Raw genomic sequence first — 27,449 nt, 5'->3', positions numbered from 1 at the left:
AGTAGTCCCATATCCTCTTCTCTCCGATTTCCCCAGGCATCATACTTTGGGCCTTTCCGAATTGCAAAGAAGGAAATGTCACGGATGTACTAAAGCCATCTACCGAAAAACAAAGTAAGTCATCAATCGAAGTAGCACAGAAAACGACAATAAATATCGTTCGTAACATTTCGTTCTTTGCAATTCAGAAAGGCCCAGGCGTATGATGCCTGGGGAAATCGGAGAGAAGAGGATATGGGACTACTGATGAGGAGGAAAAAACCTCCTAAACCGGTATAGACTCTTCCTGCACTCTCCAATTTAACCAGAGTATTATGCAGCTGCTGCCTTTTCGTGTTGCAAAGAAATTGAAAATGTTTATACATTTTAATTCATTTACTCTTTTGTTGAGTACTAAGGAATCTTTCTTGTTGGAACTTTTACCACGCTGAGCAGGTGGATTGTGAATTATTTAAAATTCTCTCATCTTAATTTCCTCGGCATCCTGTATGATTTATAATTTTTGAAAATCTCGGGAGGTTGTAACCAAAGAAAGTATTCCACCTGTTGTCAATCTGGTGGTATGGGAACGATATTTTTATTGTCGTTTTCTGTGCTACTTACTTCGATTGATGACTTACTTTGTTATGAATATAATTGTCTACGTAATTGATCTTTACCAAAGCCAATAAATTAAATAAAAAAAAACAGAAATAACTCAAGTACTGATAAACACATACAGTAAAGTACCTTAAAAAGGATTAAAGACAATAGTATTAGCAGCAGCAGCAAAGACCGAAGGACATAGCAGAAAAAAAAGAGCAGAATCATACAATGAAGAAAATAAAAGGAGCATACAAGAAAGACACTAAGCAAACAAGAAGTATAATGAAAAGGAGAACTAGAGAAAGAAGACAATAGGGATGTTCACAAAAAATTAAAAAGTAATTTCAACCATGTAAAACGATTAAGAAACATCCTAGGAATAATTGTCCAAAATTTCAACAAAATTGAAAAAGTCTTTCTATCAAAAATCTTTACTAGAAATCTAGCATTATTTTAAATTTCAAGAACGCTTCTCTATTGGCCTGACGTCACTAGTTGCATACCCCAAGCGCGCGCCATTCTCATAGTGTTATTGTTTACCTGTTTGACGTTTCAGGTCATTTTATTTTGTTCTCTTCTTGTTTTATCAGAGTTAAAGTGGAGTTTTATAGCGAATTTGTTTAGTTTAAAGTGGATAGACTGTTTGTAACAACATATTTTGGGTGGTACAAAAATAAACAAATAAAATGGAAGAAGGTTTTCAGAAAGCCGATTCGTATAAACTACTGACTGTAGTGTAGATGTAACAATGGTGTATGATTTATTGGCATCTTGTAAAAAAATAAATCTACCACAGCTTTACTGAGTATATATTCCATATAATTTTCCATGTATTCTTTAACCTAAAAAAAATAAATGCTTAATACTCCACAAAAAAATAGAGAAAGTTGTATACATGCATTGTACGCATGCATATTGTATATGTTACAGTCCAAGTTGATTTTCAGTTAGAGTTGACTCCAACTAGTTGGAGTCAACTCCAACTGAAACGAGCAGTAAAAGTTGATTTTAAAAATTTAAATCAACTTTTACTAGTTGGAGTTGACTCTTCCTGGATCGATTCAGTAACTGTTGATTATACGAGAATCTCAAGTGCATTTTTGATGAGTGTGCGTTTCTTTGTTTTGACCGTTTCAACTACTTATTAGTATAGTCTGTAACGTCGCCCCCGTTAGGTAAATTATTCTGATTCGATTTTTTACTCAAAAAAATACATCCGTATAACAATCCTTATAACAAATACACAGGGTGTCACGCGGTACCGCGGTCGAAAAATTGTTTAACCAATTTCAGTAAAGTCAGTCAGTAAAGTGACTCTTTATCGAACGAGTCTGATATTACGAGCAGAGGAACAGACGCGTTCGATAAAGAGTATTGAGGTGGTGCGTACAAAATTGTATCGTCAATCATAAAAAACATTAACACTTACTTACAACTTTGAGGAATTTTTTTAAATTTTAGACGAAATAAAAAATTCGAATGACAGTAATGACAGATGACTTTTGCATGATGGCCGGTTTTTATGTTTAATCAATAGTTATCAATATTGTATACCTACTCAGTGGTTCCCAACCTTTTATGTCTGTTTATTATGGGAAATAAGCCATAATATTATTAAATAATAATAATTTCCCATAATAAATACTTTTATATCTGGCGATCCACCTTCTGATGTTTTTTCATATTCGCGACCCATCTCTCACCCATGATGATACGCTATTCTGTACTCTGTTCGTCACTCGGCTACTGTAAGAGCCACGCCGCGACCCACCTGAAATCTGCCCGCAACCCACTAGTGGGTCGCGACCCACCGGTTGGGAAACGCTACCTAATTACTAAATCTGTAAAGTTTTGATTTATTTTGTATGAATATAATTGCGAAACACGACAGAATTTTACTTTTTGACATAAATTTTATTAATAATAAGATAAATTTTGTACAATATTTTTAATAATTAAAGTAAATAAATTTTAATTTCACTCAAATAAATAATCGATTGCTGCCATTGACCACTTACATTCAATCTCGGTTAATTTGATTAATTATCGCGGCAGGTAAAGTAACATCCTTCTTTCAATACAACAAAGTGTTACTTTACTGCCGAAAATAAGGGCAAATGAGTACAATAATGAATGATTTTAGTGACGTTTGGCGATAAACAATGATTTTAAACAAATTCGCAAAAATAAATTTTTTCACTTCGTACAAATTTTTTTTAGATCCTTTGGGCTTTTTTCTCTAAAATTGACTGTTGTCGAGTTATTAGTGACTTAAAATTTGAAAAACGCCAAAATAACCGTTTTCAAGGTTTAATAACTCGGTTAAAGATAATTATTGTGAAAGTCGAGCGAGCGGCCGTGGAGTAACGGCATAATCGCTGGCCTCATACGCCAGTGCACGTGGGTTCGAGCCCTGCCAAAGACAAACCATTTTCATTTCCAATAATGACACGAGCCGTCTCACCGTGCCTCGGAGAGCACGTTAAGCCGTCGGTGCCCCTGGGCTAGTGTACATCGACACTAGTTACTTGAAACAGGGTTAATGATGTAATTGGCGCCGGAACTGTCCTAAAGACAAAAATGCCATACGATATTATATACTATGAAAGTCAGAAATTAAAAAAAAAACAAAGATTAAAGCTACCTCTATAAGATCCTGAAGAAATTTTTGTCATTATTTCATTAATAAGATATTATTTTTAATTATCAACAATGAGCGCTAACCGTATATTGAGGCGGCCGTCAATGTGAGTGCGAGTGAGATTCACCATTGGACGGCTGGAATGGTGCATCTCTTTAGCACTCACCATTGACGGCCGCCTAATACGCACTTAGCGCTCATTGTTAATAATTAAAGATAAAGCTTAGTAATAAAATAGTGACAAAAATTTCTGCTGGATCTTGTAGAGGGGGCTATAAACTTTGATTTGGTCACTTTCTGACTTTCATAATAATGGATTTTAACCGAGTTATTAAGCCTTGAAAATGGCTATTTTCGCATTTTTCAAATTTTAAATCGCGTATAAATCGACAACAATCAATTTTAGAGAAAAATCACAAATACCTTTTTTTCTACGAGCGTGCAAAAATGTCTACTTCCGCGAACGCGTTTTAGTTTAGAAAGTTTTACTTTTCCGCACGCGTGTTACTTTTCCGTACGCGTTTTACTTTTCCGCACGCATTTTACTTTTCCGGACGCGTGTTAATTTAGATATGTTAATATGGCCTTAAAGTAATTATAATACATACAATAAACTAATATTTAGATATTATTTACTAATTTATTTCAAATATATCTTATTGTGTTCATGTTTTAATGAAACTAACGCGAGAATTCGATGAAATAAAATAATTTTGACATAATATTCGAAAGTCAAATCAGTAGACAATAACAGTGGTTTTGAATCGTCGTCATGGAAACCAAGATCGTCGTCATGCTAACCAATTATGCTGAAAGTTTGGTTTTGACAACCTTGTCAGAGAATTAATTTGTGTATGTATTTTCATATTAATTAAATTAATTGATTAAGATTTGGTCATTTTTTAAAGACTCGTAGAAAAAATATTGTTCCTAACGCTTGCAGAAAGTCTCTTTTCCGCACTCGACTGCTTATTATTATTATTATTATTATTATACAATAATATCGAGCCAAAGCAAAGCTTATGTGGCTCAAAATACAAAATAATTGTAGGTCTTAAACTAAATAATATAACATAAAACAAATTCTTACAAAATAAATAAAATTCATAATATTCACAAAATAAATATTCTTACAAAATAAATAAATATTCAAAAGTATTTTCTTTTACAAAAGTTCTTACAACAATAGCAAATTAAAAAAAAAAGATACAAAAATTAGAAAGTATACATAAAGATTACAAATCTTTTTTTTCATAAAGAGAAAACATAAAATATATCCTTTACATTTTATAACAACTATTTTCATAAAAAAATGTTAACATATGAATATCGGGATTAGAAGATGAAAATGACAAAACATCAGCAAACTTAGCATGTAAAGAAGCAATATTAGTTTAAAAAAGTATTTATTGTTGTCAACTTTATTCGTTTTTTGCGGTGGGTTGTTGGTTAGTACTAACAATGGTTGGAACCTTATTAATATACTTTATTGTTAGATCCTTATCAAGTATTTTTCGTTTTTCCAGTTCCTCTCGCACTTTATGCAAATAGTTAATCTGATATTTGGTTAAATCATCCTTTAAAACAACTCTAGAAAATTGGGTACCTAGCAACCTCCTCTTATTTCGTAACATAAACAAAGGACTATCATTATCGAAAAATTTAACCTTTACTGGCCTAGGCTTATTGCTAAATTTTCCAATTCTAAAAACGGACGCAAATGAAGGATTTCGCGGTTTTATTGTATCTATAATCGTGGAAACTGTGGATACATCCTCCGCCTCCTTATCATCACCTTCTGGTTCTGGTAGATTATACAAAATTAGGTTAAACGATTTCTGATGACGAGCAATTGATTCCTGAACACAGTCCTCGAACTTCATCGGACTAGTTTTTGAAGATTGTTCCAAGACCGCAAGACGCTCCTCAATCGATGCAAATCTGTCAGACAACTTAGAAATTAAATGAGTCAATTTATTGAACTTATCTTCGAATGTACAGCAAGTGTTACAGACGATTCTTAATGACTTTGATTTTGCCCTAGTTATTCTTATAACCTCTTCCTGTGCAATATCTAGGCATTGAATATGAATCGGTAAATTGCACGACATACAATTAAGCGCATTCTTATTGTCAACAATCGACAACTTACAATTTGGACATTTGCTCATCTTTATTGGGATTCTGAAACTTGACTGGCCTAATACTTGATTACTGGTAATGACTTCTAAAATTCTGGTTCTATAAGCTACAGGTACAAGTACGACTATAGCAGACAATTATTGTTTTTATAATAATAGGTATCACTCGATACTTATATGTACAGTCGTAAATACAGTGGAACCCCGATAAGTCGGCCCCCGATAACCCGGAAGTCCGGCTAACCCGGACCGATTTTCATCAGACAAACATTTCAACAATAAAAATGTATGTATTATGTTAAAACATTTTATCTGTAGCCGCTTCTTGAATGTCTTAAAAATACCGAATTTCATTGATAAAATGCGCATATCCCACCAATCTTCGCTTCGACCATAATATAATATTTGAGAGATAATGGGTATTTGTGTAATTTGAACTATACGATAGTAAAAATGACTCATGACACACGGCGGCGGCAGAGCGACGCTCATTATATCGGGCTATCCGAAACAACAGACGCCTGTTATTCCTTTATTTATTTCCAACTGTCTTAGCATTGCTTAAAAAAAGACTAAAATACTATTTAAAAAAATTGTTTTTTAAACAATGGTCTTTTAAACAATGAAAGAGCCACGGTTCTTAAATAACATAACATCGATCCGATGGCAGACGAAATTGACACAACCGAAACTGACTGAGTTGTTTTACCTAGAAATGAACAATACTCTATCTATACTGTCTATACTATACTCTATACAACTATAGGTAAGTTAGATGTGGACTGTGCATATATATTTCAATTATAATGGACTTTATAAGTATACCGTATTTTATTAATTTTTACCATGCTCTCCGGCTAACCCGGATTTTCGATAACCCGGATCGGCCGCAGTCCCGATTAATCCGAGTTATCGAGGTTCCACTGTAATTGAAAAACCACAATAAAATATACTTTGGATGAACTCACCCCTTTACTGTAATATGCGTTTGTTATCACTTATTACTTTTGAATACATACTTTGATACTAATTTTAATTGAAAAAAACCACTCTTTTTACGTGAATTATACACAGCGATATAAATACGTGTAATTGCTTTAACGACCTTTTAACGACCTGCTTGCCGAACTCCGCGTCGTTCGGCAAACTGCAGTCGCGTGCGGAAAAGTATGACTTTCTGCACTTGTTAGGAAAATTATTTTGTGAAGTGTAAAAATTATTTTTGTGAATTTGTCTAAAAAAAATTGTTTAAACAATTTATCGATCAAGGTACTGCCTGGCACCCAGTAGATTTGTTATAAGGACCTCTTTTTGAGTAAGTTTGTGCAAAAAATTCGAATCGGAGTAATTTACCTAACGGGGGCGACGATACAGCCTAGACTAATTTGAACATATTCAGTAACATTTAATTTCTAGAATCGGCTGTTTGTGTGAATCAGAATCAACTTTTACTAAATGGCATTGGGAAGAGTATACTTTTCCTAGTTGGAGTCTACTTGTACTAGTAAATGTTGAATATAAATCTACATTTTATATTTATAATCAACTTTTACTGAAACCAGCCGTTAGAGTTGACTCCAACTAGTTGGAGTCAACTCCAACTGGATAATCAACTTGAACTGTAACATATACATACATTGGCTGGTTATTACCTTACCTTGGTTAGGTGTATTAAAACTATTTTTATTCTTCTTCATGTGCCTTGTCCGTTGTGGACGTTGGCTATCATCATGGCAATTTTAATTTCATTTGCGGCGTTTCTGAATAACTCGATCGACTTTTGTCCAAATCATTGGCGTAAGTTTTTAAGTCATGAGTGTCTTTTCTTCCGGGTCCGCGTTTGCTCTCTATTTTACCTTGCGTTATCAGTTGGAGTATACGATATTTATCATGCCTCATGAGATGACCGAAATATTTAAGATTTCGTTTCTTAATTGTAAAAGAGATTTCTTTTTGTTTTTCCATTCGACGCAATACCTGTACGTTGGTGTGGGTCGCCAGGATATTTTGAGGATACGTGGGTACACACACATCTCGAATGCCTCTAGCTTTTTCATTAACGTTTCCATTATTGTCCAGGCCTCTGCGCCATATAGCAAGACCGGAAATAATAACATTTTAGCAGCAGCATTTTTAGTGAAAGAGATATTATATGTCGCAATGGGTGAAAATATTTCTCATGCATGTTGTTAAATGTTACTCTGTCCTTTTCAACTCTAGATCTTATTTCGGTTGTTTCGTATTTCGAGTTGACAACTGTTCCAAGGTAAAAAATATTTTTGAACTTGGGTATTATACATTTTCATTTCAACCAATCTTTTCACTAAATTATTAATGATTTTAATATAATATAAAGTCATACCTACATCCACATGTAGTTATTTCAAGGTTTACTTTTACTGTATGTATTATTAGAGTCTCGTTTTTAGGAATATCCCAGTTTAAGGAATACAAATTTGAGGTCCCGAAACTTTTTCATTTACTCCTTAAGGGGGTAGGTGCAAAATCTTGGTCTAATGCTATTTAAATTCATTAATTTTTTTCGAATTCTGAGAAAACTAATAAGTATTTTTGAAAAATGTAAATGCAGAAAGAACAATTACATTATTACCAAGGGCCAAAAGTCTCTGGAAAACTTGTATAGTGTTTATTTTATTAAGTTAGTTCTTTAAGTTAGTTATTTTAAGTTATAGCTGCAACAAACCATTTCTTTTCTGTTTTAAATTGGCTGGAACGGTCATAAAAATCTTGTCAGAACTGTTTTTTGATGTATTTACACACCCAGGAACAAAACACCACTTATTTGGCTTCATTTTTAATAATCAAGTACGTAAAAAACTGCGCACATTCAAATACACTTCGTAAATAAGTATACAAAACTAGTCGTCGATCAAAGACGTTACGACTGCTGACGTCACAGACCGTAGCCTCGCTGCAGGGTACCGTTTTTCTAGCCTCCAAGAAAATCAACATTATGAACTCATTTATCTTAAAAAATATACATTTTTAAACAGTTTTATGATTGTTACGTTTTTATATACCTTGTAATCTATTGAATTTAACTATATTTAAAAATTAGTGAACATCCCTATTGTTGAGAAATCACGACGGAGGGAAAATAAGCTTTTCATTTTCTTAATTTTTGTTGCCTATAAGTCTAAGCTTTGATGATATGATAACAAATGATGAAAAAATGCATGTTGAGATAGCAAATAGAATAAAGAAAGCGAACCAAATATAATATGCTATAAATAAAGCTACACTAACGAAAAACGAGAAAGGAAGAAATACGAAATTACATTTGTATAAACTTGGAAAATAAAAAAAGGTACAGTAAAACTTTGTCAAACCAGTAATAGGTACTATACACAAGTTAAATATGGACGATAAAATCTAAGCACGACATAGTAATGCAAATGCAACGGAAACGAAATACCTCAGACGAATAGAAGTAATAGCAACTTTTGATAAAATTAGAAATAACAAAATAAGAACTGAACAGGAACTCATAATAAATACTATGGATAACCAGCGACACATCTGCAGAATGGAAGATAGTAGAGTGGTCAAAAGAGTATACGAAGCAAGAAGAAAAAATAGCAGAAAGAAAGGAAAACCAGGGAAAACCTGGTCAATACATACAAAAGAGGAATAACCGTGAGAGAAATGAAATAATTGACCATGGACCGGAAGGAGTGGAAGAATATATAGAGAGTCATCCAGAATATATAGAGAGTTATCCACCCTCGATGTTCGTAATAAGGATTCTAGTTCAATGGCTCGAACGCAATTGCTCGAAATCAACTGCTCGACATGAAAATTAATCGAAATACAAATTGCTCGAATAAAAAAAAAGTTATGTTTCCAAATATTTATTCTCAATAATGCAAAATATATACATAAATATACATAAGACATATACTTTTAATATGACAAATTATGTGATATTCCAGCCATATAATCACAGAAATTAATTTGTGGTTCATATTTGTTTATTAAACGCAATAACCCATCAGGACTATTTCTATATGACCCTCTAAGGTTGTTCATTGTTCATCACTTATGTACTGTTCAATTTTTAGTACATTTAAACTCTGTTCTCGTTAGGGCGGAAATAAATTTCCAAATGCTTGGATGGTCAGCACTTATTTGCACTTGGAATCCGCGATGCCTACCTTCGTTAAAATTATTTGTTTTAGGAAGTCTTAGGGAAGTATTTAGTCTTGTAGGAAGTATTATTGTGATTAAATATATGGATGTATAATTTTCTTTTTTATTCGAGCAATTTTCATGTAGAGCAATTCGTTTTCGAGCAATTGATTTCGAGTAAATGCATTCGAGCAATTCACCGGTTACCCGTAATCAGCAGCCAAAAATCCATGAGAAATCGTTGAGTTTGCCCATCAGAATTGAAAAGGCCACGGTGACCTCTATTTAGTGCCTGCATAGACTATATAGGGCTTTTCATCGATTGTCATTTGTTTCGAGCTTCTGTCATGTGTCACATAATATTAATATATCTACGTCATACGTCTTTGGTTTGTATCATTGGTATATGCCAATAACGTATGACGTAGATATATTAATATTATGTGACACATGACAGAAGCTCGTAACAAATGACTGTGAATGAAAAGCTCTATAGAAAGAAATAACATAAATTCATCTGAATAGAGCAAACAGAGTGAATAAAGCAAACAGAGCCGCAGGTTCAGTGGCGTGCTGGTCATATAAATAAATCGGTGCAATCACCGAGAGGCCGCGGCCTCTTGAGGCCGGTCAAGTAGCTTTTTTAATGTTTCCGGAATGTTAAATTCGCTAATATGTAATATTAATAAAACATTTCAATAAAATTTAAGATTTTTAATTGTAAAATACAGTTTAAATAAATCAATAAGACTGTAAATGAATAAGAATTGTAAAATACAGATAATATTTATTTTCATACATACAAGTACATTTAGGGTTTGCCAATTTTCTTCAAACATGTATGTACGCTGCAGAATAAAAAATGGAAAAACATCTTGCACATTTTTGTCCGAATTATTGGAAGTATCGAAAAACGATTTGATCAAGACAAATCGTGTTATGATGATATAAGAACTCTACATCCTAGAAATTTTCATACATTAAAAAATAGTATACCTTTAGCGGCATTTAAGTCATTTACTGAAAAATTAAGAAATTTTTATAATACCATATCTGCGACTGCAATTAGAGAAGAACTCGTGGATTTTGCTGATAAATGGATTGCATTAAAAAATAGGATTTTTCAATATGTATACTGAGATTATAGAAGATTGAGTTATTGATGAATATGTTCACTCCACAGAAAATATGAAGGATGATATTATTAATCTAAGTGATAATGAACATAATTTTCAGGAAAATTTTTAACATTCTCTCTACTTTTTAGTGTCTCATGAAGCTTTTGAATGACTTTTCTCTTTTCTCCATAACTGGAAAAATGTTTATTTAGTCCAGGAGGCATATTCTTTTTAACATAGGGGGCTTAGGTAAAATTGTTCTAATTAAAAGCCAAATTATATATTTAATAACATTTATTTTTCGTATACAGTTTTATTTCCTTCAAAAAAATGAAAGAGACAGTTTATTTCTAGAATAGATATATTATATGTTACACAAATAATGGAATAATTCTCTATCTATATTTTCTACATTAATCTTCACAACGGTTTACTATACACATTTATTTACAGGTAAAAGAAATATTTTATCGAGTTTATTTGTTATATTTTACAAAAATGTACGTTTCTACCGACATATAAATTATTTTAAAGCATTTTTTTCGAAGAAAGTTGATGATGATGTTAAAAAAAGTATTTTTTATAAATTACTTTATATTTGAAAATACTGATTTATAGTATCAACCAATACGTCAAAAGTCTACGAATTATGAAAACCTCGAATTATCATAATAAGGACATTAATAGTGTAGTCACTGAAGGTTTTCACCTCCGATTTCGTTGAACCTTCATCAATTTTCATGAAAATTGGTGAGTAGTTAGTTGATATCTCAAGGAACAAAGGTGACATGATGCCAACTTGCGCATTTACCCTGGAGGTGGATGCCACCCCATCTCGTGGTGAAAATTATTTTTTTTAAATAATACCATAAGTCGATAGAGGGACAAATTCTAAGCAAAATTTGTTTTATAAAGTTATTAACATAAATCAATACTTTTTGAGTTATTAAAGATCAAAGATTTTATTTTTTCGCAAAAATGCATATTTTAAAGCTATTTTTCACGTATAACTCAATAACTATAAGCTTTTGCAAAAAGTTATTATTACCAAAATTGAACATAATAAAAAAATTGAATACACTGCTCACTAAAAGAACTAAACTAATGTTAATTCAAAGTGATTTATGGGTAATTGAATGTATATTTTTTCGACGAGTACTCAAATCTAAGTATTCAAGCTTAAATAACGGGAAAACGATGCATTTTATAAAATATACCTGCTAAACACTTGTCAAAGCACTACAGAATACCTATCAAATAAGCACCAGAAGTTAATATGTAGCTTCAAAATTAAGAAAGTTATGATGAAAATAAGAGGACCCTTTCGAATTTTTTAGGAAAAAGTGAGTTATAATTTATTGTAAGCCTCACAAGAATTTCTTTATACAGTGCGTCCATAAAGTAACGCATAAATTCGTTATTTCGTAAACCGGCGACTTTAAGGAAAAATACCGAAAGAGGTTGATTTTTATTTTTAAATTACGATTTTTTGGCATATATATCATACTAGTGACGTCATCCATCTGGGCGTGATGACGTAATCGATGATTTTTTTTAAATGGGAATAGGGGTCATGTGATAGCTCATCTGAAAGGTTATTCAATTCTCTATCCAAAAATATAAGCATTAACATAATTATTTATACAGGGTGTTCAAAAAACATTTTTAAAATTAAAATACGTGAGACAAAAGGAAGAATATATTATGTAATTTATTTAATTCAAAATACATTTTACTACTGTCACTAAACAGAAAAAAAATTTATTTGATAAATAAACATTGTATTTCGCTTAAACGAAATGTTCAAACTGCCAAGAGACAGGTGGGTGGCAGCTTTAACTTTGAATTTAAGCGAAAAACAATATTTATTTGTCAAATAAACATTTTTTTCCTGTTTTTTGACAACAGTAAAACGTATTTTGAATTAAAAAAAATTACATACATTCTTCTTTTTGTCTCAATTATTTTAATTAAAAAATGTTTTTTTGAACACCTTGTATAAATAATTATGTTAATGTTTATATTATTGGATAGAGAATTGAATACCCTTTCAAATGAGCTATCACATGACCCCTATTCTCATTCAAAAAAATCATCTATTACTTCATCACGCCCAGATGGATGACGTCACTAGAATGATATATATGCCAAAAAATCGAAATTTAAAAATAAAAATCGACCTGTTTCGGGATTTTTTCTTAATGTCACCGGTTTACGAGATACTGAATTTATGCGTTACTTTATGGACGCACTGTATTAGCATAAGTAATCATTTCAACAATTTTGACCGGTTTAGAAGGCATATTTTTGAAAAAAAGATATATGACTTTAAAAAATCAGAATTTTTAAAATTATCGTAATTTTCATTTTATTTTGATAATAACTCCAAAAATACTCAATATACGTAAAAAAATCTATATAACCAAATTTTAGTTTTTTCTGTAGCAAATATTTTACCTCCTTTGCTATTTCTGTAAGGTACACATTAACAGATAGAAACGTTTAAAGCTCAAATTTTGCTGCGAGAACCATGTAACCGGGTCACTTTTACCTTTTATTTTTTAAAAATTAAGGGGTTTAAAATATTAACTGCAATGTAGTTTAATAGCCCTTGGAATTAACTTTCAAATGGTGTTTAGATGAATCTGATATCGTAAAAATTAACGGTGTTATTTAAAAAACACAACATTTTTGGAAAAATTTTTAAAAGATAAATTTTGAGCAATTATGTGAGCATAAATTTTAATGCTATCGACTGGTTCGGGAGCTTATTTGATAGATATTTCTAAGTACTTTGACAAGTGTTTAAAGTTTATGTCATAAAATGCATTATTTTCTCGTTATTTAAGCTTGAATATTTAGACTTGGGTACCTACTCACCGAAAAAAATATACATTCAATTACCTATAACTCACTTTTAGTTAACATTAAAAGGTTTTTCTAGAAAGGAGTTTATTTCATTTTTTATTGGCTTCAATTTTGGTAATTATAATTTTTTTGTAAAAACTTATAGTTTTCAAGTTATTTGTGAAAAATCAGTTAAAAACTTTTAATAACTTAATATAACAAATTTTGCTCAGAATTTATCCGTCTATCGAATTATGGGGTTATCCTTAATAAAATAATTTTCACCCCCGAGAAGGGGTGGCGTCCACCCGCAGGGTAAAAGCGCAAGTTGGCGCCATGTCACCCTTCTTCTTTGAGGTTTCTTCTAAAGGAGCGTTCAAGTATTACGTAACTCAATTTTGAAGACTTTTGACTCCCCCCCAACCTGCGTTACGTAATACTTGAACGGTCCCTAACTACTCACCAATTTTTATGCAAATCGATGGAGGTTCAACGAAATCGGAGGTAATAGCTCATATCCACCTTCAATAACTGCACTATAACTCTAAAATTGATTTTTATAATACAGTAAAGGTCTCTCGTATAAAAAATTGAAAAAAGTATGAAATAAAGTATTTTTGTTCTCGTAGTTGTCAACAATCGTTTTATTTTTTCTTTTTTGTTTGCCGTATGGTGTTATTTTACTTTGTTCTACTCTATTTGGTTGAAAGACAACCGTTGGACAAAGCGAATTCTCTAATGGCGACCAAGGGCAAGCAAAAGAAGTAGAGGCAGATCTCAAACAAGATGGCCTGATGACATCAAGTGAATGGCTAGCCACAAATGGATGAGAAAAAAACAAAAAACAGATATGAATGAACACACCTAAGAGCCGTTTTACATGACCGAGATTTACTTCGAAACTGACGCTGATAACTACCATGAAAAATTATCTAATAAAAATATTAGATGTAAAACACAAGATTTACTCTGAAATTTACCATGATAATTTCCAATATAAAAATTTAGAACCTGTTCTATATTCTAGAAAGTTTTCAGAGTAAACTGCGCGAGTCTCTGCGCAGAACGTTAAATAACGCGGTGGTGTGTACAATAACATAACCTTTATAATTAAAACTTTGTTGATATTCATCACAATAATTACGATTTGTTTATTCAGTGAAGTATCTTTGATTTGTTCAAATTAATAATTATTTTTGCACAAGAATTTACTTCTCTATCCAAATATATTACTAAAAAATAAACAAATGAAAGTTGTAACTTATAACCTTAAAATGTCATTCCATATTTCTTCTTTTTTTATGGTACCTCTAACTTAGTTTTCTTTCATCGGTGGCCTTTTATTTATAACAAAATTCTATTTAACGTCAGTCACATTACACACTACGCATGCGTTTCACAACAATTATGTTAAGATTTAACTGTAGGTGTAAAACAAGGAACAATGGAAAAATTATATAATTTTACTACATAAATTTTCGTTATTATTCTTGAAATAATTTTCGAAGTAAATCTCGGTCATGTAAAACGGCTCTAAGGGAAGCTTACATCCGATTATGGATGGAATAGGTGTTGTTCTGAAAACCTAAAAAAACTAATCCTGAAAATTTGAATCCTGAAAAAAACTAATAAGTATTTTTGAAAAATTTAAACGCAAAATAAAATACTACGTTATAACCGAGGGCTGAAAGTCCCTTAGAATAAATAAAAAGTTTCTTTTGAATGAAATATTTGCAATTAAAAATCACACTAAATTTTATTTTTACTCCTGTAACATTATTCAAATAAACATTATAGAAGCTTTCATGGACTTTTGGCCCTCAGTAATAATGTAATTTTTCATTCTGAGTTTAAATGTTTCAAAAATACTTATTAGTTTGCAAAGCTCTGCAAAATACCGAAATGTAAGTAAGTAGAAAGGGGTACAACTTGAGATGTTGAATGAATTCGAAGATTAGAAAATAAAAAAAAAAAAAAAGAAAAGTGGTTGGCCTGAACCTCATCTGCTTGTCTTCTCGTTATCCAATTTTTTTTCAGTTCACGTACATTATTTTTCCTCCCTGCAATTAACGAAACTGTAGTAGCGACTTCAACACTTTTTTTTGTGTGTTTTGTCGCACATTGACGGACAGTGCGTCAAATGTATAAGCAAGTGTTGTGACGTTATTACCAGAGAACGGCAGTTCTCGCCACTGGCGCACGTCCACACTCCCCTACAAGCGACACTATATTAAATACACGAAATTTTCGATTTTTTAAATCTGACTGAATTGAAAATTGGGCCAACTCCCATCTTAATTTTCCGGAAAAGACTCACCCATTCATATGTCAACCATCCATTTTGGTCCACGGGTGTGGATTTTACGGCCCTTCCTATTTAGGGTCTGTTTTTCGTTCTCGTCCCCAAAACTTCCAAAAACTTCGAAAGTTTAACTCCGACCTTTGCGGCTTCTCATAGTACTGATCATGACCTTTCTAACGCATGTCTAATTTTGAAAATCGGTTATACCGTTCAAAAGTTACCGAGCTCAAAAATATGACTCAATTTTTGTTTGTCGATGTGTATGTATGTATTATTTGTAGTAATGAAACACAGACTTACTCACAATCATTTAATAATACTTTGACGACCGGTTTCGATCTCTACACTATTCAGATCATCTTCAGGTCGGCGTTACAAGTAGTTAAATGCTACAATTAAAGAAAACCAGAGTTAGAACATTGTCTGGTTGTACAAATACTAATAGAAAGCCAAAATTTAAAAAAAAATTGAAAAAGTATGCAACTGTTGACATTTCAGAACAACAAAACCGATACATACAAATGCACACCTATGAGAAACAGATACTCATAAGCATGTATAAAGCACATGGATGCATGCAGTTTATGACTATTTGTTGAAAAAAGTAAAAACTTTAAAACATATTAGAAAATTGTTAAAATTATTAATCAAAATTAAAATGCTTCCAAAATTCAAAAAATAATAAATAGTAATATTGTTTTGATCCACTTACATGCCGTTACAAGGGATGCGTTGCCAGTTCGTTGATAACATGTTTATACGTCCAATTTATGCTAATAGGATAGCCAATATAACAAGTAGAAGAAAACTTCTGTTGGAGTAAAAGTGAAAAGAAAGACATACTCCAACAGAAGTAAGGAAAAAGGAAGTAACTAGTGGGACAAAATGGGACAAGAATGGAAATAGATGGGATGTAAAGAAAAGGGTGAAGTGGCTTCTACGTTGAGAAGCCGCAGTAGGAAAAAATACTACTTTGCAGTAGTACTGAAGAAAGGAGGATTAAAAGGGATAGTAGTAGAAGTATGAAGAGACACAGGCAAACTGAATAGAATTGGCTAGCAAGAGATGCAAGAGAACAACTTGACACTCAAGGATGGATACGGCTCGTTTGCATGCCTGTCGAAGAACAGTAGCTCTAAGTAGATAGTAATGATGACTAAAAGGTGAAATAATGAAATAAGAATAATGTACTGAAAATGAATGAAGATGAATAATTGCTAAAGACGAACAAAATAAATAACTAACAAATCATGGGCGCCATGAAAATGATCTTCGATCATTCTCCCAGGTATCTACACTGCTGTCGAATATTAAATATATTAAACCTGTAATAATGAACATAAAGGAATAATAAAAATAAATAATATACAAAATAAGTAAATATTTATTAAAAAATAACTACTAGATCTTTGACAATCTCTGAGTTACACAAAGTGCATATCATGTGACTCTAAAATGACATAAGCTATCCTATTAGCATAAGTTGGACGTATAAACATGTTATCAACGAACTGGCAACGCATCCCTTGTAACATCATGTAAGTGGATCAAAACAATATTACTATTTATTATTTTTTGAATTTTGGAAGCATTTTTAATTTTGATTAATAATTTTAATAATTTTCGAATATTTTTTAAAGTTTTTACTTTTTTCAACAAATAGTCATAAACTGCATGCATCCATGTGTGCTTATACATGCTTATGAGTATCTGTTTCTCATAGGTGTGCATTTGTATGTATCGGTTTTGTTGTTCTGAAATGTCAACAGTTGCATACTTTTTCAAATTTTTTTTAAATTTTGGCTTTCTATTAGCATTTGTATAACCAGACAATGTTCTAACTCTGGTTTTCTTTAATTGTAGCATTTAACTACTTGTAACGCCGACCTGAAGATGATCTGAATAGTGTAGAGATCGAAACCGGTCGTCAAAGTATTATTAAATGATTGTGAGTAAGTCTGTGTTTCATTACTACATTTAATATGGACTCACATATGCAACCCATTCAATATGTATGTATTATTGTGTATCAATTTATCAATCAAAGATAGAATAAAATTTTTACTTTTTTAATATAACGCGGGCACATAAATTTGATACACCCTGTATATTGATTTGTAAATATTTATTAGAAGTTAGCTTTCACGCAAGGTGGTTTTTCCTTAATGAGTTTTTCCATGAAGAATTAAAGACATTTGTAAAGATCATAAGGATCAACTAAGAGATACTGAAGCCACGAGAAAGGATAAGTATAACCTAAGATAATTTAATTATTTTTTTATGACAAAAAGGCACCCTGAGTATTTTTATTAATTTTTATGTATGATTTGCGACAATTAAATAATTAATCAAATAAATAATAATTAATATCAAAGTAATAGAAAGCAGATCATAACAGTATGTATGTGGAAAAGTTAAACCGATCTGAATTTTTTTTCTGTGTTTGAAGAAGGGGTCAGGGTCGATTCACAACCGATGCAGTTTGTGACTTTTGACCACCAATAAGCCAGCTACAGGTCTTGGTAGGTACAACACGGCATATTTTTTGGGGGTATATATCTTTGGTTCAAGAAGAGACAAGAGAACCGCAAATACACCAAATCAATAGTATTGAGTTAAGCTTTCAAATGGTGTTTAAACCGCCAGGATCGGACATACACACGGCTCAGTATAGCCGAAAAACTGAAAAACTAAACTTTGAAAATTTTGGTTTTTCGACAATTACTCAAAATTTCAACCTACGAATTGCGCCAATAACTAAGCGTTTGTAGAAGGACTCTAGGTGAATCTAACGGTGTATATCTCATATCCGGGAAAATTCGAATTTTTAAGTTATAGGCTTCATAAGTACGATCAAATTTATTTCTTATGGGAAAAACGGTTTTTCAAGCTCAATAATTCCTATAATAGCTTCAGTTATTATAGTTGACCTTAGATTCATCAGATACTACTTGCCAATATGTTTCAAACTCATGTTTAGTGATCAAAATCGGTTAAGCCGTTTAGAAGTTATTAAGCTACAAAAGTATAATCCAATTAACGATTATTCCTTAAATGGTTTATGTAGTTGTAGTGGTTACGACGCTAAATTTGATCTAGCAACGGGCAATTCAAGTTCATTTACCAGCCATTTCAATATTTTTTTTTCAATCTATTTCGAATAGAAAAAAAATCTAGTGTACATTCGATGGACACTAGATCATTTGGGAGATAATACGACAAAGGCGACTATTTATAATGCTTAACGTGTAATCGAGATACATTGCATTTAACTTCATACATTTAATTTATAAATAACTTTGAAAAACTCTTGATACAAGAATAAAAAACCGCTAAACGCCGTAAAAATGAGTGGCGCATAAAATATTCCAGCTACAAAAGATCTGATATGAATATTACGTGGCGCGAAAATGTATTTTCATTTTGATGCAAAACAAAATTATAGTTTTATTTTAAAAGATTTTTTCATAATAATTGCCCAATTTGAAGTAAAACGCGCCACAAAAGAGTAACTTTGATACAGTTTGAATTTTGAAACTCTTTTGTGGCGCGTTTACTTCAAATTTAGCAGACATTATGGAACAATCTTTTAAAATAAAACTAAAATTTTGTTTTGCATCAAAATGAAAATACATTTTCGCGCCACGTAATATTCATATCAGATCTTTTGTAGCTGGAATATTGTATGCGCCACTCATTTTTACGGCGTTTAGCGGTTTTTTATTATTGTATGTATTTTGCAAAGTAGAATAGGGAGACTAAAATCAAGAAAGCGCCCTGCTAGACGAACCACTACCCTGTTCTAACTAATCCACCACAAAAACTCCATAAAGAGGTATATCACTATAAGCAAGTCGTAATTTACTAAGGAGACATTTCATGAAAATTATGGAATCATATTTAATTCAGTCTCATATTTATTAAGATATAAATGTTTTGACTATCAAAAGATTTATTTGCACAGTATCATTAATTTAACAACCGTGAAAAAAAAACAACTGTCTATCAGTAAAAAAAATGTTAAAAATACTTAATCACGGAATTTTAAAATATATCGACAAATAAAAAATCCATTTTTGACGATAAATATTTGTTTTTACTTGTTCATCTCAATACTTATCTACTCATGTTGAATTAAATTCCAGCCAACTCAACGTTTGTGAATTTAAAATCAATTTCTCAATGCCGCTATTAAGTGGCCGACCCTGTCCCCTCCCCCTCTCGATCTAATAAATCCAGACAGTGGCAAATGAGGGGAAAATTACCACAGCTTAATTCATACAATGAGCGTATGCACACGCCACTGTGTTTACAATATAATTTATACGATCTGGTAGCTACAGGCTAACAATAGAGACCTAATAACTGGCTTCATGTATTCAATACAGACAGGGTCGCCCTTCCCGATGAAAAGCTAGGGATGAGACTTGATTCATATGTATTTTATAATTAAATTTTGATGTGATTGTTCGACCGGAAACTCACGGACTAAACTTCTAAACTCCCGTTGCTCCCTGGCTCTCTTTTAATTGTTCCCATATCTGCTGCGACGAAAAAGTTATTTTATTAAAGTTTTCATTTTATTTTTCCATGCAAACAAAAAAATTTGTTAATGTATTAATCATCATCAGCCCATAGTCGTCCATTGCTGAATATAGGACTCCTCGAAAAACTTCCAATCAAATCTATCTTGCGCTGTGCAATCCAGTTGGTATAAATCCTCTTTATGTCGTCAGTCCATCTTGTTGGTGGTCTTCCCGGGTTTCGTCTATCCGCTCTAGGTCTCGACTACAAGTTTTTTTTTGGTCCACATATCATCGTTTCATTTTATTCTAGCGACGTATCCTGCCCACTTCCATTTAATTTTGGCTATATGTTTTATAAGGTCTTCTACACCACTTCTACGAATTTCTTCGTTTCTTACCCAATCTCTTAACGTTATGCCCAACAATGATCTTTCCATTCTACGTTGCGTCACTTGTAGTTTTCGTGCAGATGTCTCTGCACCATATATGTAAGAACAGGCAGAACACATTGATTAAAAGCTCTTCTCTTTAAGCTGATAGGTACATCACCTTTAAAAATATCACGCAGTCTTCCATATGCAGCCCATCCCAGAGTTATTCTTCTTAGCAGCTGAGCAGTTTGATTGTCTCTACTAATTTTTACCATATGTCCAAGGTAGCTGTAAACAACTTCAATTTCGACGTCTTCTACCTTTAAAGGATGGCTTAGAACTAAATTCGTCATCATTTTTGTCTTTTGGTAATTAATATTAAGACCTACTTTACGTGCTGCATCGCTGAGTTCATTCAACATATTATTGGCAGTTTTTAGGTCATCTGAAATCAGAACAATATCATCTGTGAATCGTAGATGACTAAGCATCTCATCATCGATATTTATTCCTTTATTTTCCCATTCCAGTGTCTTCAAAGCATGTTCAAGTAATGAACAATTTATGCGACATAGTATCTCCCTGTCAAATACCTCTCCTGATATAATATGTATCTTATTAGTAGGACCGTGCAGATTTATAGTTGTTGCAGCATTTCTGTATATATTTTCTATAATATTGGTGTACCTATGATTAATGCGACACTCTTCCAATGCCTTTAGAAGTGCGGGTAGTTCGATAGCATCAAACACGCTTTATGGAAATCTGTAAACGTTAGAACTAGAGGTCTATTGTTACTAATTGATTTTTCAATCAAGACTTTTATACACTGTAGGTGATCATTTGTACCGTTGTTGGAGCCAAAACCATCCTGCTCTCTTGGCTGATACAGCTCAAATTGTATTAATAACTAAAGCTAAGAGTTGTTTAAACTGCACGAATACCAAATGAAGAAATCCTGAGAAGAATTGGTACAGAACGACAACTGCTATGCACAATTAAACGGCATACGAGGAAAACGGCATACCTGGAGCACCTAATTAGAAACAAAAGATACCAGTTTCTGCAAACCTTAATTGAAGGAAAGATCAAAGGAAGAAGCGGAGTGGGCAGGAAGAAATTGTCATGGTTCCGTAATGTCAAATAATGGGCAGGGCTAAGAAATATAGGAGACCTAATACATACTGCAAGAGGAGATAAAAATGGTCAAACGGGATCGCGAACATCCATTAGTGGATTGCATAAGAAGAAGAAGAATAGTTGTTTTATTTGTTTTTAAAAGATCTGCCATCACAGACTGCGGAAATAGAAAAAGATCTTCAGTGAAGTAGCCAGTTCAGCGATACTTTCACAAGAAATTTGTCTATCCATAAGACGGCGGTACACAAAATTGTAAAGCTCTTTGAGGAAACTGGAGTACCACATTCGAAGAAGTAGACCAAAATCTTTTATAAATTGCAATTAAACTTGAATTTAATGCAGAGTTTCATTGAAGATCTACATAAATCCTCATGCGGAGCTGCACAAATACATTATGTAGGTGATTCTTCAATCTAGCGTGTAAACTAAATGAAGGTGACTACGAACAAAGATTAGAGTTTCGTGAAGTAATGATGAATAAAATTGTAAATGACGAGATCTTCGTTAACAAGATATGTTTTTCCGACGAAGCAATATTTATACTGATTGGGACTGTAAATTGCCAAAATTTAAGGCATTGGAGTTAGGTAAAATCTATACTGGACACATGAAAACTACTCCAAGACCACAACAACTAAACTAAATATATGGTTGGGTATAGTGAGTACTCAGTTAATTGGTCCATTGTTTATAGAAGGAAATGTAATAGCGATAATTATGAAATAAAATAAAAATGTATACCATTTTTATTCAGTTGCAATGCGAAGGCAAAATAATATTATTTTTCACTTAGAACAGGGAGCCCAGTCCAGCACTCCGAATCGACGATTTTCGACTCTTATTGGAGTCATCATCGGAGAGGCGTAGGCCTGCAGTCTGCTCTCTGCTCCAATAAGAGTCGAAAATCGTCGATTCAGATGCTGCACTGTGCTCCCTGTTCTAAGTGAAAGTAAGATTGTTTTGCCTTAGCATTGCAACTGAATAAAAATGGTATACATTTTTATTTTATTTTATATTAGTGTTACTTCTATAGAGTAACTAGGTCCATTTTCCGTTGGAACTTTACCAAGCTGCAGACGGGGGTTGTGAATTGCAACTTTTTAGAATTCCCTCCCTTTGTCTTGACTGCAGCATCCATCTGGCTTGCAAATTTTAGAAGCCTTGGAGGTGTTACCAAGGAAATGGACCAATAAGTTTTCGATTTAAAAATCTTTTAGTAATATTTTTAATATTTTTCAATCTCTTTAATGTCGCTATTAGGATTGAAAACTTTACCTTTCAATTATGAAATACTACTTAGAAATAATGAGATTATACCTGCCTTGAAAAACAAGTTTGGAGTAAATTTTAATCTGATATAGTTTAAGCAAGACGGAGATTCAGCTCATTTTGGTGCAAATGTTCGGCGTTCTTTAGATCAGACATTTTTCGGACAATGGATTGCTGGATTAGGTCATTAGGTAGTATTGAATGGCCCCCTCGTTCACCTGATTTGAATCTTAAATATTATTTGGATCATCGACCAACAAGACGGATCGACCAACTTACAGTAATATGCGAAAGATTATGTATCAATACGCAATAGAATATTATTAAAATCGTCGATTTTAACTGGAATTTTATAAAAAAAAGTATTAATAATATTAACGTCATCATCAACCTATCATCTCTTGTACCACTACAATTTAACATTCTCTAGTTATTTGTAAAAATGTACACCTAAATTTCACTTTTTATGGATAATTTCTACAAAAAGCACCACCATCTTTTTTATAGAAAATTTATCCAGAATTATATACACCTATTGGTCACAAATTTTACAGGTTTCTGCTTACTCTTAGTGATACTCGTAACCCCGATGGTCGAACATTTGGGGCTATTCCGAGTAACTCGTCTTATCTGATCCAGTGTTGGAACCAGGAGAGGAAGCTGCGGTGTTCTCGTTCTTGTAGAGATCGTGTACTGGTCCCACGAGCGACATGTAGTCTGGGGGCGGTCTAATGACTGTGGGCAGATAGCCAGTGCCGGCATAGGGAGCGGAGAGAAACCTCCTTGATGGACTGTACCTGTGAAAATTTGTCGGTGGGCCGAGTGGAGAAAATGCTGATGGCGTGGATAGTTCTTCGTGGCTGCCGCTTACCATAAGCTCCATGGCTTGGAGAACATCTCCTTTACATCTGTAACAATATACATCATGCTGAAACATTCATAAATAATAAATAAAAAAAATATAAAATATATATAAAGAAATAAAAAAGAAAAGAGAAGAGAAGAAAAGGAAAGAAAAGAAAGAAAAGAAAAGAAAAGAAAAGAAAAGAAAAGAAAAGAAAAGAAAAGAAAAGAAAAGAAAAGAAAAGAAAAGAAAAGAAAAGAAAAGAAAAGAAAAGAAAAGAAAAGAAAAGAAAAGAAAAGAAAAGAAATAAAAGGGCATTAAAAAGCCTTTGACTAAATTAATTGTTTTTATTCCAATAAACCAACAAATAAATAACTAATTGGCAGGAGAAAGTGGTATCAAAGCTGAAATTTTTAAGGAAGGCGGTGAAAAACTGAAAAAAAATATTCCGTTTGATATTTAGTCCATTCTTTGACGGTTTTTGCGGTAAACTTTAAAGAACCGCTTGGATTGACTTGAAATTTGGAATACATATAGATAATACGTCAAAGAAAAAAAGTGATATTGTGCCGATGTGTGCTTTTGCTCTGGGGGTGGGTACCACCCCTTTTCGGGGGTGGAAATATTTAACCTCAAAATAACCTCGGCAATTGATAGATATTTTAATTCTGAGTAAAGAATCTTATATACGACTTTTTCGGTAAATTGATATTTAGCAAGTTATTCACGATCGAAATTGATGATTTCCTACATGAAAAATGCATATTTTTGAGTGGATTTTCAAACATATCTCTAAAATTATGCATTTTTACGAAAAAGTCGTTATAATCAAAAAGAAACCTATTCAATTAGTGAATGGAGTGGTGTTCTTTAAATTATTATAGCAATAGCACAACCTAAGTTACAGCCTACTTAAAATCGGGGTTTTTTCGAATTAACCTTGAATCAAACATTTTATCATTAAATAACGCAAGAAATAGAGATTTTTAGAAAAAAATTCTGGAGACATCTTTTAAATATTTTACTGATACCTTTAAAAGGTGCTATGATAAAAGTGATTTGGATAAAAAATGGCTGAGTTATTACAAAAACAAAACGATTATGTCGTTGAAAAATCAAAAGAATAATTACTTAAATTGGTGAATTTTCCACAAAAATAAAAATTAACATTATTCCATAAACAATTAGGTTTATTTATAGCCTGACTATGCGTTCTTAGATTTTAACCAGTTTAAAGTGCTTAGGTTTGAAAAAAATTTCAATTTAGTATTAAATTATTTTTTGATATTTTATAAATGTTTTCCATTTTTCCAAAATTACTTGAAAACTAAAAGAAATCTGAAAAATATATGTCAATACTAAAATGTAGTATTTTTTATACTAAAACTTATTCAGTTTTTTCAATGTCTCTATGGTAAACACTGAGTGAGATATTTATATACTTTGAATCGCATGCTTTAAAAATCAAAGACCTCCAGAAAGTCCAGCTTCTGAATACTTTTAGCACCTATAATTCCCCACAAAATAAGCTTTGGAACAATGAAATATCTTGAAAACTACAGAAGTTATCGTTAAAAAACCATATTGAAACTTATGTCGAATACTTTTTAAGCGTTGATATAAGTATTTTATTCTTTTTTCATGAAAAAGGCGCATCGTATGAAAAAAAGGGAAGATATATTTTCTGTCAAAAATAAAATAGGGAACTCAAAAATGCTTTTTAATTTGAAATACCTCAGTGGCGTACTATTTTTTTTTTAATTCATACTAGTACCCGTTTGCGCGCCAATGGTGAATATAAAATTCTTAATAGTAAGTCTGTCAATAAATGCGTAATAACTACCTCTTAAAACCCACCAAATTTCATTTGCATATCTCAACCGGTTTTAGAGCAATCAATAAATCTCCACTTTGTAAGAGAAATCTCAACACCCCGTATCTTGGAACTTCATTAGCTACGACTTTGGTTCTACTAGGTCTCCAAACTTCATACATACACAGATTTTTTCAGTTTTTCATAATCTATATTTCTGCTCGGAATATTTTTTCGATAAAATACTTACTTTTTGAGTTATTTGCGAAAAACCGTTTAACAACGTAGTTCTTTTGTTGAAAAATGAACATATTCACTCGCAAATAACCCGAAAAGTATTGACTTAGTGAAAAAACTTTATAGAACAAAAGTTGCTTAGAATTAGTCAGTTTATCCATTTTCGGACTTATTTTGGACCTATATTTTTTCACCCCCGAGAAGGAGTGAAACTCACCCCCAGGGCAAAAGTACACATCGGTACTATATCACTTTTTTCCTTAACTTATTAGCTATGTGAATGCCAAATTTCATGTCAACCTAAGCGGTTGTTTAAAATTCACAGGTTTTGCAATATTTTACCGTTAGTGAATGATCTAATAAATCTATTTGTAGGGGTAATTTATAAGGGTTGAAAATATTAAATACTTAATAAACTAAATTGCAAATATAAAATAAAGTTTAGATCACTACAAAATACATCATTACCTAATTTAAAATTACAAAATTCTTTTTATACAAATTCTTATTTAGAGGGTAGTTTTTAAGGGTTTAAAAATAGTTATAAACAATACATTTCAATATGAGAAACAATAAAATTCCTATATTTAACATACTATTTAACCTACCTACACATAATTTAGATTTAAATAACGCTTATATCGGCTGTTTTTAATTTTTGGTAAAAAAGGGTAGTTTTCACCCCTCAAAAATAAAAAGCACACATTGTAGTCATATCACTTTTGAAGAGAAGGATAAAATGAGCTTATTTGCAAAATTTTTTCTAAATCGGAGCGGTTCTTTAGAATTTAGAGGTCTTGCAATATTTTACCGTTAATGAATGTACTAATTAGCAATTTAGCAAAAGTTAGAAATGCAAAACAATGCATTATTTGTTCTACATAATACAAAAAATGTGGCAAGATGGAGTACGAAAACTATAGAATTATTAGAAGTAGTCTGTAAAATACTACCAAAAATTGTTAGAAAAAGATGAATGAAATGTAAAAACAAAATTATCGGAGAATATTAGAGAGGGTTTAAACCAGGAAGAACAACTACTGATCAAATAAGTATGTTAAAATTAATTCAAAATAATGGCTACGGTCAAAACTAAGGTTACATTATTATATTATTCAACGAGCATGTAATGATGGCTATTGCTCACGATGATGAAGTTTGCAACACGAGCCGTAGGCGAGTAGAATACTATACTTTTTCTACGATTTTTTTTATTTGGATTTGTAGAAAAATATAATTATCAACTACTAACATTATTTAAAATCGAAAGATTTTATTTTTTCATAAAAAGACATATTTTATATAACTATGGCAACACTGTTAGATAACAGTTGTCATTAATGTCATGGAATATAATGGCGTGGCTTTTAAAAATAAGACATATTTTAAGGCAATTACATGAAAAAGATCGTGTGCTCCAAATAAAAATCTATTGTACAATCAACAGTAAGTGAAACAGAATTCAT

The 27,449-nt window shown here is 32.0% G+C and overlaps 1 protein-coding gene across 1 annotated transcript in view; it reads right to left on the bottom strand.

Annotated features, from left to right (window-relative positions):
* Nucleotides 1–22,991: 22,991 nt before the first annotated feature.
* Nucleotides 22,992–27,449, bottom strand: part of LOC114331432 (doublesex- and mab-3-related transcription factor A2-like) — an 87,506-nt gene continuing 83,048 nt past the window's right edge. Inside the window, exon 3 of the mRNA XM_028281015.2 lies at nt 22,992–23,997. Coding sequence (XP_028136816.1) covers nt 23,697–23,997 — 301 coding nt within the window. The 3' untranslated portion in view covers nt 22,992–23,696. The remainder of the gene's footprint in view (nt 23,998–27,449) is intronic.

The sequence above is a fragment of the Diabrotica virgifera genome, chromosome 6 (genome assembly GCF_917563875.1).
Source record: "Diabrotica virgifera virgifera chromosome 6, PGI_DIABVI_V3a".
In the NCBI taxonomy this organism is placed as follows: domain Eukaryota; kingdom Metazoa; phylum Arthropoda; class Insecta; order Coleoptera; family Chrysomelidae; genus Diabrotica; species Diabrotica virgifera.
Note: the sequence above shows the minus strand (reverse complement) of the source record. Positions and strands in the feature narration are given on the sequence as shown.